General features: G+C 31.2%; 1 protein-coding gene across 1 annotated transcript in view; it reads right to left on the reverse strand.

Moving 5' to 3' along the window:
* Positions 1–5,857: 5,857 nt before the first annotated feature.
* The window catches only part of LOC119601591, a 113,178-nt gene continuing 106,827 nt past the window's right edge, over positions 5,858–12,208 (reverse strand). The window contains exon 20 of the mRNA XM_037952607.1: positions 5,858–6,162. Coding sequence (XP_037808535.1) covers positions 6,160–6,162 — 3 coding nt within the window. The 3' untranslated portion in view covers positions 5,858–6,159. The remainder of the gene's footprint in view (positions 6,163–12,208) is intronic.

Below are 12,208 nucleotides of genomic sequence, written 5' to 3' on the forward strand. Positions count from 1 at the left end.
TAAAAAGCATTAGTTTTCAAAGAATTATAAAAAATTTCTGTATGACGGAAGATGTCGTTAGAGGACCTTCGTTATATTTATCCGGGGTTGGAAAAGATCTTCATTTAAAAATGCTCAAACCATCTATCAATCACTTCTATTTTACCAAGAAATGGAATTCCTTGCTAAATTTCAATTTTGTATAAAAAAATATTCTTTTAAAATTTGTTTTTGTAAATATAACAATTTATTCAATGCCATTTATAAATAACTTTTTAATAATACATTAAATTAAAATAGAAGGAACTTTAACAGAAATATTTTTTTTTTTTTCATTTTGTATGTGACTTTTTTATGTAAATGATTTGATTTTTTGTTCTCTTTAATTTTACACAATCGTCATTAACTTTTGAAATATAATATAGAAGTTGTAACAAATTTTAAATAAACAATAAATGATTGTGTAGTTATTATTATTAATTTAAATCAGACATGTTTTTTAATAAATTGGAAAAGTGGTTTATTTAAACTTAGGGTTCTTATACATAATTTGTCCAACTTTTAGGTGGCTACATTACTGGCCCTTATTATACTAAATAATCTTAAAATTACTCCATCTCTGACTATGTGAAATTTTATTACGATATGTATAATATTTCACGAGATACCGAATAATTTCCTAAAACTTCTAAAATAAACATTAAGATCAATAGAGGGATCAGATCAACTGTCCATTATATACCAATACATATGTATGTATACTAACCATTCGGTAAGGGAGTATTTTCAAACATTAGATCCCGATTGTAATGAAAAATTTTCAAGCTATAAAGCCCGAGATGCTTCATATGGATAACTCAACATCTGCGGCTTAATTACTGCCACAAATTGGAAACTAATAATACTCCCAAAAAGGATTGATATAACTATAATGAGTAGAACAGTTCAAGCATGACTAATCTTATTACACCGATCTAATCACTATAGAATTATTAGTGTTGGAACACTTTCAGCTTTTCAATAGCAGAATAGTTCAGGCTTTTATTTTGAACCTCCGGCATGACTTATCGTATAACAATGATCCCATCACTCTGGAATGGTTATGGAATGGAACTCTTTTACTTTTCAATGTTGTTCTTCATATCATTGTAGGAAATCTGATCAAATAAAGCTATAAGGGGCCTCAATGAACGTTTGAAATACTCAATTGCAAGATACTCCATCGAATTAGTTGCTTACGAAAAAAGCATTATATGGAAGTGCCAACTCGAGACAAAATTTTCGAAAACCTACGACGTAAAAGTTTTCATAGACAATGTTTGCGCTGAACTAACTTTCTCAGAACGATTTTAAGGATCATGAAACAGCTGACAATTTGATTGGATTTGAAAGAGAGCATCGAAAAGCTTTCAATAATCTAATCGATCTAATAGAAAGTTAAGTTTTTAGTCGAGTACGACATTGTTTTCATTGACAGCCCTGATGTTTCAGAAGCGCTGTTATCAGTGCTGTCTCTCTTAGCTGTTCAATATTGTTCTGTACGTAGCCTCTAGTTAATTTTTACTACCTTTTTTTGCTTTAGAATGCAAAAAAAGGAAGATATAACTGTAGTGAGCTGCTCCCAAGTCCATTGTCTATCGTCTATGTATAAGACTATTGACTAGACTCTTCACTAGTCTATTAATTAATCTAGTCAATATGGACTAATCTAGTGACCAGTCTATGGTCTAATCTTTTCCGACAAACGATTCAGAGCTAAAATAGCGAACGTTTCATGTTATTATGGTAATGAAGTGCTCGTTTCCATCCAATTCTAAAACGGGAGTGCAAGGTAGCTTGTACATTCCCCGTTTGAATAAAAGTCTGTGTTTAAGACTGAACTTTCAATGAAGCATCTTACAGGCTCATATTTTGGCTATACAAAGGTCCAATTTCTAACCTCACGACATATATATTGGTTCACCAATGTTGGGTGTCTCTAGATGAAATCGATATATGTTGTCATGTTGTAATTTTCTAATATGTACAATGTGAACTTTAAAGGTCTAGTCAGATCGGTTAGTTAAACCTCTTACTTGATCTGTCCTGATAAGAGAATAACATAGCGAACGGCTCACGCCTACATGAAAGGGAAATCGACACAATAATTCTTGTCATGTTGTAAATTTCCAATATAGCATGAACTTTAAAGGTCTGATCAGATCAGATAGTCAAACCTGATCACTTACTTCGTAAATTACAGCGTGAACTTTACAGGTCAGTTTAGGCAAGATGATGAAACCTGACCATTTGCTTTGGCTATGTCCTGCTGTGTCAAGGGACTGAGACTTTTAGCTATTGCACATTCAACAGGTTATATCTAATATCAATACCAATAAGATAGAGTTGTTCGTTCGTGTCTTGTCATGGGTCGATTACATATTAAACATGGACTTATAATGAGGCCATCCATTGTCGGTATCAAATGTGTATACAAATTATATCCTTATACAAATATGTATAGAATCGAATTTTTTGTAATGACCAGCAGTTATATCGTACATTATTTGGTAATTTATGAAAATTATACACAGGCCGACAAATGTTTGACCCAGATACCATAGTGTACTTTTCTAAAGGATTGAATCTGACCTCAGATTTTCTTATTAACAACTAGGATTGAGATATAGTATCCGTAGCCCTTTTTGAGACGCTATTACTGCGATAAGACAATTTATAAAATGTTGTACGCCGTCTGAAAGTTCATTCTGTCAGCTTTAAAATAAAGGTATAACATTTGACACGTTTTTTTATCTTCTTCGAGATATCTTCACCTAAAGCTTGATTGAAAAAAACTGTATTTTTTCGAATACTTTGCCTTTACTTTACCAAAAATATGTATCTGACCTCAGATTTTCTCCACAACAACTGGGATTTGAGATATCGTGTTATTTTTGGCACTTTTTTCAGACGCAATAACATAGCCAAGACAACTTTATTTATAAAATGTTGTACATTGCCTGAAAATTAATTCTGTCAGTTTTAAAATAAAGGTATAACATCTGACACGTTTTTTATCTTCACCTAAAGCTTGATTGAAAAAAAAACTGTATATTTTCGAATACTTTGCCTTTACTTTACCAAAAATATGAATCTGACGTCAGATTCTCTCCACAACAACTGGAATTTGAGATATCGTGTAATTTTTGGCACTTTTTCAAATGCAATAACAGTGCCAAGATAACTTTATTTATAAAATGTTGTACGTTGCCTGAAAGTTCATTCTGTCAGTTTTAAAATAAAGATAAAATTAATATTTAACATATTTTCTATCTTCTTCGAGGTATTTTCACCCATACTGTGTTTTGAATTGTTTAAAAATTTGCTGTAGTTGCTGAGTTATCATGCCTTGAAATTGGCGGACCAACACACATCGTTAAGTCGAATCAGAAAGTGATTTTGAGTCGATTAAAGCAACCTTAGATAGATGTGGTTTCAAAATGTTTGTCTGTTTTAAACAGCCCCCCCCGGGCATGTTTCCTTGATGTCAGACCGCATCTTGGTGTATTGCAATCTGGGGGTAGATAGGTGCTACCAATACCTGTAGTCTTCGGGGACTATAAATTGGTGTTGACAATTTACTGCCTGGCTTAGTCCTTGCATAAACTGGAAAGAGGTCTAACCAGAGAACCACATAATCTGGTACTACGGGTGGCTAGTTGCCCGCAGGACTATGTTCTGTCTGGTCAGTTGGTTGAGGTTCCTTCGGGATGCACGTACTGGCTGTGGTTGAAACCTAATCGCAGGAAGGGGGTGCTTGGTCAAAAGACTAATACACAGTGAAATATAAATTTTCAGGATACATTTCTGTTATCGTTCCTAGATGCAAGGAGCGGTACAAATTATAGAGCATGACTGTGGATTAATGAAATGTTGGAATTGAGCTGATAATGCAAAGATCGGGTATACGAAGATGAACGATGTTTCTGATGTCTACTATGATTCTATAGAGAGAATGGAGTGATTGATGGATTTGACGGATGTGTGATGGTGTAACGATCAACGATGTGTTAGACTACGGTCTAGCAAAAAGGGGAGGAGTTTATGGTACAAGGTCGTCACTGCCCTTTCTTTAATTTATTGGCGATTTTCCAACATGGTTGAGTGCATGTTCAACTTATTACAGTGGGTCTTTGTGGGCACTGAAATAAAGTCTTGTCAATTAATATGATCCACCAATTACGTCCCCTAGAAGCTGTTGCCGAATCAACAGAACCATAGTAGTGTGGTTGGGCGACATTATGTCGGGGTAGATTGAGCTTGCTCATGACACCTGTCTTTCCCCAACGTGACTATTATGGTAAGAGATTATATAGCTCGAGTACTTGAGCAAAGTGCTTGTACTTGGACCGGTTTTTTCCATGTACAAAAATTGCGACCTGCGTTTAAGGGGCAGTGGTGAGTTGTTTACTTGTTACTCACCCAGTGGTTGAAAAAGTACCACGGTGAGATAGGGCTCCACGTCAGGTACTCACGTAAAACACTTCGACTTCATGTCTGCTGTAGTTGCTGAGATATCATGCGTTGAAGTTGACGGAAGGACAGACATCGTTAAGTCGAATCAAAAAGAGATTTGGAGTCGATTTTTTTTCTTAAAGATTTTAGAAAACAATTTAGTAAAAACATGTCTGTTTGTGTTTTAAAATTTCTTGTAACTATTTTTTTTATATATATGGATTTTTACTTTCTTTTGCTTTTGAGTTTTATTTTATGTATGAAATTTGAAAAATATTTTTATTTTATATTTTTTTCTATATTATTTTCTTTAATTTTGTTTTATTAATATATTATAATACAAATGCTAATATTTTTTTTTTTAATTTATTTTATAACTTATTTATCATTCTTGCAAATTTGATTTATATTTAAATATTAATAAATTTTCTTTTATTATTTATAATTTTTTTTTATTTATTTAATTTCTTTGGTTGGTAACTAAATGTTTTATATTAATAAATATTTTTTTTATTATTTACTGCTTTAATAATATTTATTTTTGTTTTTAATAATAAATTAACTATTTACAGGAAATTTTTTTTATGTTTTCTTTAATATTATATCATTTTGTTTTTGGTATTAATAAATATAAAGAGTTTTTTTTTTGTTTTGTTTAATATATATTGTTTTTGTATATTAAATTTAAAGTGTCAGTTGTTACTTTATTTTTCTTTGAATTTCAGTTTTATATATATAGCAAATTGTTTTTATATATATTTTTTTTTGTTAAATTTTCAGTTTTTACTTATATGGGGTTTTTAAGTTAATATTTAATAATAATTTTATTTTATTATAATATATTTTTTTTTTAGTTATTTAATTAATTTTTGTTCATTAAAGAATGGTCGTTTGTTTTTTTGTTTAATTTAACTTATTTATACTTTTATAGGTATTTTAAAATTTTTTTTATTATTATTTTTTTAATTAAAATAATATTATTTTTTTTTTCTTGTATTATAATATTTTTAATAATAAATTTTAACTATTTTTTTTATTAAAGTATAATATTTTCTCTTGTCTTGTTTTGGTTTTTTTAGTTTTAAGAAGTAATAAAGTTATATTTTTATTTATTTATATATATTTTTGTTTTTAATTTAAATTAAATAACAAATATTTTTTTTATGTTTAATTATTTAGCGTTTTTTGTTTATTTTACAATTTTTTAATTTCTTTTTATTATATTTAAATTTGTTTTACTAAATTTAATTTGTGGTATTAAATGCAATTTTCTTTTACATATTTTGTTTTTAATTTTATACTTTTTTTTATAATTTTTCTTATTATTTTTTTCATTAAATTTTTCAATTGTTCTTATATATTAAGCTGTTTCTTTTTTGTTCGTTTTTATTTTTGTTTTTTATTTAATTTTTATTTTTAGATTTTTTAAACCTTTAAATGTCCTGATTAGTGTTTTTCTTTTGCAATATTTTCTGTTTCTTAAGTAGTTAATTGGAAAATGCTTTAAAAAAATGATATTCTTTTTTGTATAATGATCCATCTTTAACTTCTTTTTACTCAGTTTCCCCGTTTCTAGTTTTAACTTTTGAGTGATAGTATCTCCTTCAGGTTTGTTCTTTCTTGTTTTTTTTCTGTTACTTTAGGCTTTAACTAATTGGCTGCTAATGTGGCAGCCCTTTGTAAAGGTTACTGTAATAGAATTAATAAGAAGTTATTTGATATAAATTATAGCAACTGTAAACAATATGATTAGTAAGTGCAAGCTTTTTTTTGGTTTTTATTTTGCAAAATGTGAATTAGAAAAATATAAATATTTTTTTTTTTTTTTTTTTGGAATTTGACACAAAACATAATAAAATGGCTGATGAAGCTTAATAGCTGGCGCTGTCTTTATAATTAAATTGAAAGCTTTTTTATACATAACATATTTTATATATGTACAATGTTCTCGCTAAACTATTGTTCTTTCAACGAATTTTAAGATCTTGAAACTGTTGGATAAGTCTATACTCTAGTCTTTAGTCTAGTATACAAAGAAGAATATAGTCTTGTCTATTATCTAGTCTATAGTATAGTATATAGTCTAATCTATAGTATAGTCTATAGTCTGGACTGTAGTCTAGACCTTCGTATAGTCTATAGTCAAGTCTGTACTTTAGTCTATAGTCTAGTTTATAGTCAAATCTATAGTTTATTTTATAGTCTAGTCTTTAGTCTGGTCTATAATCAAGCCCATAGTCTAGTCTATAGTCTAGTCTATAGTCTAGTCTATAGTCTAGTCTATAGTCTAGTCTATAGTCTAGTCTATAGTCTAGTCTATAGTCTAGTCTATAGTCTAGTCTATAGTCTAGTCTATAGTCTAGTCTACAGTCTAGTCTATAGTCTAGTCTATAGTCTAGTCTATAGTCTAGTCTATAGTCTAGTCTATAGTCTAGTCTATAGTCTAGTCTATAGTCTAGTCTATAGTCTAGTCTATAGTCTAGTCTATAGTCTAGTCTATAGTCTAGTCTATAGTCTAGTCTATAGTCTAGTCTATAGTCTAGTCTATAGTCTAGTCTATAGTCTAGTCTATAGTCTAGTCTATAGTCTAGTCTATAGTCTAGTCTATAGTCTAGTCTATAGTCTAGTCTATAGTCTAGTCTATAGTCTAGTCTATAGTCTAGTCTATAGTCTAGTCTATAGTCTAGTCTATAATCAAGCCCATAGTCTAGTCTATAGTCTAGTCTATAGTCTAGTCTATAGTCTAGTCTATAGTCTAGTCTATAGTCTAGTCTATAGTCTAGTCTATAGTCTAGTCTGTAGTCTAGTCTATAGTCTAGTCTATAGTCTAGTCTATAGTCTAGTCTATAGTCTAGTCTATAGTCTAGTCTATAGTCTAGTCTATAGTCTAGTCTATAGTCTAGTCTATAGTCTAGTCTATAGTCTAGTCTATAGTCTAGTCTATATAGTCTAGTCTATAGTCTAGTCTATAGTCTAGTCTATAGTCTAGTCTATAGTCTAGTCTATAGTCTAGTCTATAGTCTAGTCTATAGTCTAGTCTATAGTCTAGTCTATAGTCTAGTCTATAGCTAGTCTATAGTCTAGTCTATAGTCTAGTCTATAGTCTAGTCTATAATCAAGCCCATAGTCTAGTCATAGTCTAGTCTATAGTCTAGTCTATAGTCTAGTCTATAGTCTAGTCTATAGTCTAGTCTATAGTCTAGTCTATAGTCTAGTCTATAGTCTAGTCTATAGTCTAGTCTATAGTCTAGTCTATAGTCTAGTCTATAGTCTAGTCTATAGTCAGTCTATAGTCTAGTCTATAGTCTAGTCTATAGTCTAGTCTATAGTCTAGTCTATAGTCTATCTATAGTCCTATAGTCTAGTCTATAGTCTAGTCTATAGTCCTAGTCTATAGTCTAGTCTATAGTCTAGTCTATAGTCTAGTCTATAGTCTAGTCTATAGTCTAGTCTATAGTCTAGTCTATAGTCTAGTCCTATAGTCTAGTCTATAGTCTAGTCTATAGTCTAGTCTATAGTCTAGTCTATAGTCTAGTCTATAGTCTAGTCTATAGTCTAGTCTATAGTCCTAGTCTATAGTCTAGTCTATAGTCTAGTCTATAGTCTAGTCTATAGTCTAGTCTATAGTCTAGTCTATAGTCTAGTCTATAGTCTAGTCTATAGTCTAGTCTATAGTCTAGTCTATAGTCTAGTCTATAGTCTAGTCTAGTCTAGTCTATAGTCTAGTCTATAGTCTAGTCTATAGTCTAGTCTATATCTAGTCTATAGTCTAGTCTATAGTCTAGTCTATAGTCTATCTATAGTCTAGTCTATAGTCTAGTCTATAGTCTAGTCTATAGTCTAGTTTCTCTAGTCTGTCTATAGTCTAGTCTATAGTCTAGTCTATAGTCTAGTCTATAGTCTAGTCATAGTCTAGTCTATAGTCTAGTCCTATAGCGAGTCTATAGTCTAGTCTTAGTCTAGTCTATAGTCTAGTCTATAGTCTAGTCTATAGTCTAGTCTATAGTCTAGTCTATAGTCTCTATGTCTAGTCTATAGTCTAGTCTATAGTCTAGTCTATAGTCTAGTCTATAGTCTAGTCTATAGTCTAGTCTATAGTCTAGTCTATAGTCTAGTCTATAGTCTAGTCTATAGTCTAGTCTAGTCTCTAGTCATAGTCTAGTCTATAGTCTAGTCTATTCTAGTCATAGTCTATATAGTCTAGTCTATAGTCTAGTCTATAGTCTATAGTCTAGTCTATAGTCTAGTCTATAGTCTAGTCTAGTCTAGTCTAGTCTAGTCTAGTCTAGTCTATAGTCTAGTCTATAGTCTAGTCTATAGTCTAGTCTATAGTCTAGTCTATAGTCTAGTCTATAGTCTAGTCTATAGTCTAGTCTATAGTCTAGTCTATATCTAGTCTATAGTCTAGTCTATAGTCTAGTCTATAGTCTAGTCTATAGTCTAGTCTATAGTCTAGTCTATAGTCTAGTCTATAGTCCTAGTCTATAGTCTAGTCTATAGTCTAGTCTATAGTCTAGTCTATAGTCTAGTCTATAGTCTAGTCTATAGTCTAGTCTATAGTCTAGTCTATAGTCTAGTCTATAGTCTAGTCTATAGTCTAGTCTATAGTCTAGTCTATAGTCTAGTCTATAGTCTAGTCTATAGTCTAGTCTATAGTCTAGTCTATAGTCTAGTCTATTCTAGTCTAGTCTATAGTCTAGTCTATAGTCTAGTCTATAGTCTAGTCTATAGTCTAGTCTATAGTCTAGTCTATAGTCTAGTCTATAGTCTAGTCTAGTCTATAGTCTAGTCTATAGTCTAGTCTATAGTCTAGTCTATAGTCTAGTCTATAGTCTAGTCTATAGTCTAGTCTATAGTCTAGTCTATAGTCTAGTCTATAGTCTAGTCTATAGTCTAGTCTATAGTCTAGTCCTATAGTCTAGTCTATAGTCTAGTCTATAGTCTAGTCTATAGTCTAGTCTATAGTCTAGTCTATAGTCTAGTCTATAGTCTAGTCTATAGTCTAGTCTATAGTCTAGTCTATAGTCTAGTCTATAGTCTAGTCTATAGTCTAGTCTATAGTCTAGTCTATAGTCTAGTCTATAGTCTAGTCTATAGTCTAGTCTATAGTCTAGTCTATAGTCTAGTCTATAGTCTAGTCTATAGTCTAGTCTATAGTCTAGTCTAGTCTAGTCTATAGTCTAGTCTATAGTCTAGTCTATAGTCTAGTCTATAGTCTAGTCTATAGTCTAGTCTATAGTCTAGTCTATAGTCTAGTCTATAGTCTAGTCTATAGTCTAGTCTATAGTCTAGTCTAGTCTAGTCTATAGTCTAGTCTATAGTCTAGTCTATAGTCTAGTCTATAGTCTAGTCTATAGTCTAGTCTATAGTCTAGTCTATAGTCTAGTCTATAGTCTAGTCTATAGTCTAGTCTATAGTCTAGTCTATAGTCTAGTCTATAGTCTAGTCTATAGTCTAGTCTATATCTAGTCTATAGTCTAGTCTATAGTCTAGTCTATAGTCTAGTCTATAGTCTAGTCTATAGTCTAGTCTATAGTCTAGTCTATAGTCTAGTCTATAGTCTAGTCTATAGTCTAGTCTATAGTCTAGTCTATAGTCTAGTCTATAGTCTAGTCTATAGTCTAGTCTATAGTCTAGTCTATAGTCTAGTCTATAGTCTAGTCTATAGTCTAGTCTATAGTCTAGTCTATAGTCTAGTCTAGTTCTATAGTCTAGTCTATAGTCTAGTCTATAGTCTAGTCTATAGTCTAGTCTATAGTCTAGTCTATAGTCTAGTCTATAGTCTAGTCTATAGTCTAGTCTATAGTCTAGTCTATAGTCTAGTCTATAGTCTAGTCTATAGTCTAGTCTATTAGTCTAGTCTATATTCTAGTCTATAGTCTAGTCTTAGTCTAGTCTATAGTCTAGTCTATAGTCTAGTCTATAGTCTAGTCTATAGTCTAGTCTATAGTCTAGTCTATAGTCTAGTCTATAGTCTAGTCTATAGTCTAGTCTATAGTCAGTCTATAGTCTAGTCTATAGTCTAGTCTATAGTCTAGTCTATAGTCTAGTCTATAGTCTAGTCTATAGTCTAGTCTATAGTCTAGTCTATAGTCTAGTCTATAGTCTAGTCTATAGTCTAGTCTATAGTCTAGTCTATAGTCTAGTCTATATCTAGTCTATAGTCTAGTCTATAGTCTAGTCTATAGTCTAGTCTATAGTCTAGTCTATAGTCTAGTCTATAGTCTAGTCTATAGTCTAGTCTATAGTCTAGTCTATAGTCTAGTCTATAGTCTAGTCTATAGTCTAGTCTATAGTCTAGTCTATAGTCTAGTCTATAGTCTAGTCTATAGTCTAGTCTATAGTCTAGTCTATAGTCTAGTCTATAGTCTAGTCTATAGTCTAGTCTATAGTCTTAGTCTATAGTCTAGTCTATAGTCTAGTCTATAGTCTAGTCTATAGTCTAGTCTATAGTCTAGTCTCTTGTCCTAGTCTATAGTCTAGTCTATAGTCTAGTCTATAGTCTAGTTCTATAGTCTAGTCTATAGTCTAGTTATAGTCTCGTCTATAGTCTGTCTATAGTCTCGTCTATAGTCTAGTCTCTAGTCTAGTCTATAGTCTAGTCTATAGTCTAGTCTATAGTCTAGTCTATAGTCTAGTCTATAGTCTAGTCTATAGTCTAGTCTATAGTCTAGTCTATAGTCTAGTCTATAGTCTAGTCTATAGTCTAGTCTATAGTCTAGTCTATAGTCTAGTCTATAGTCTAGTCATAGTTAGTCTATAGTCTATATGCTAGTCTATAGTCTAGTCTATAGTCTAGTATATAGTCTAGTCTATAGTCTAGTCTATAGGTCTAGTCTATAGTTAGTCTATAGTCTAGTCTATAGTCTCGTCTATAGTCTAGTCTATAGTAGTCTAGTCTATAGTCTAGTCTCATAGTCTAGTCTATAGTCTTAGTCTAGTAGTCTAGTCTATAGTCTAGTCTATAGTCTAGTCTATAGTCTAGTCTTAGTCTAGTCTATAGTCTAGTCTATGTCTAGTCTATAGTCTAGTCATAGTCTAGTCTATAGTCTAGTCTATAGTCTAGTCTATAGTCTATAGTCTAGTCTATAGTCTAGTCTATAGTCTAGTCTATAGTCTAGTCTATAGTCTAGTCTATAGTCTAGTCTATAGTCTAGTCTATATCTAGTCTATAGTCTAGTCTATAGTCTAGTCTATAGTCTAGTCTATATCTATCTATAGTCTAGTCTATAGTCTAGTCTATAGTCTAGTCTATAGTCTAGTCTATAGTCTAGTCTATAGTCTAGTCTATAGTCTAGTCTATAGTCTAGTCTATAGTCTAGTCTATAGTCTAGTCTATAGTCTAGTCTATAGTCTAGTCTATAGTCTAGTCTATAGTCTAGTCTATAGTCTAGTCTATAGTCTAGTCTATAGTTCGTCTATAGTCTAGTCTATAGTCTAGTCTATAGTCTAGTCTATAGTCTGTCTATGTCTAGTCTATAGTCTAGTCTATAGTCTAGTCTATAGTCTATAGTCTATAGTCTAGTCTATAGTCTAGTCTAGTCTAGTCTATAGTCTAGTCTATAGTCTAGTCTATAGTCTAGTCTATAGTCTAGTCTATAGTTCTAGTCTATAGTCTAGTCTATAGTCTAGTCTATAGTCTAGTCTATAGTCTAGTCTATAGTCTAGTCTATAGTCTAGTCTATAGTCTAGTCTATAGTCTAGTCTATAGTCTAGTCTATAGTCTAGTCTATAG

Source organism: Lucilia sericata, unplaced genomic scaffold (assembly GCF_015586225.1).
Source record: "Lucilia sericata isolate MDLA Ls3-8-SP2 unplaced genomic scaffold, ASM1558622v1 Contig000176F_arrow, whole genome shotgun sequence".
NCBI lineage: Eukaryota > Metazoa > Arthropoda > Insecta > Diptera > Calliphoridae > Lucilia > Lucilia sericata.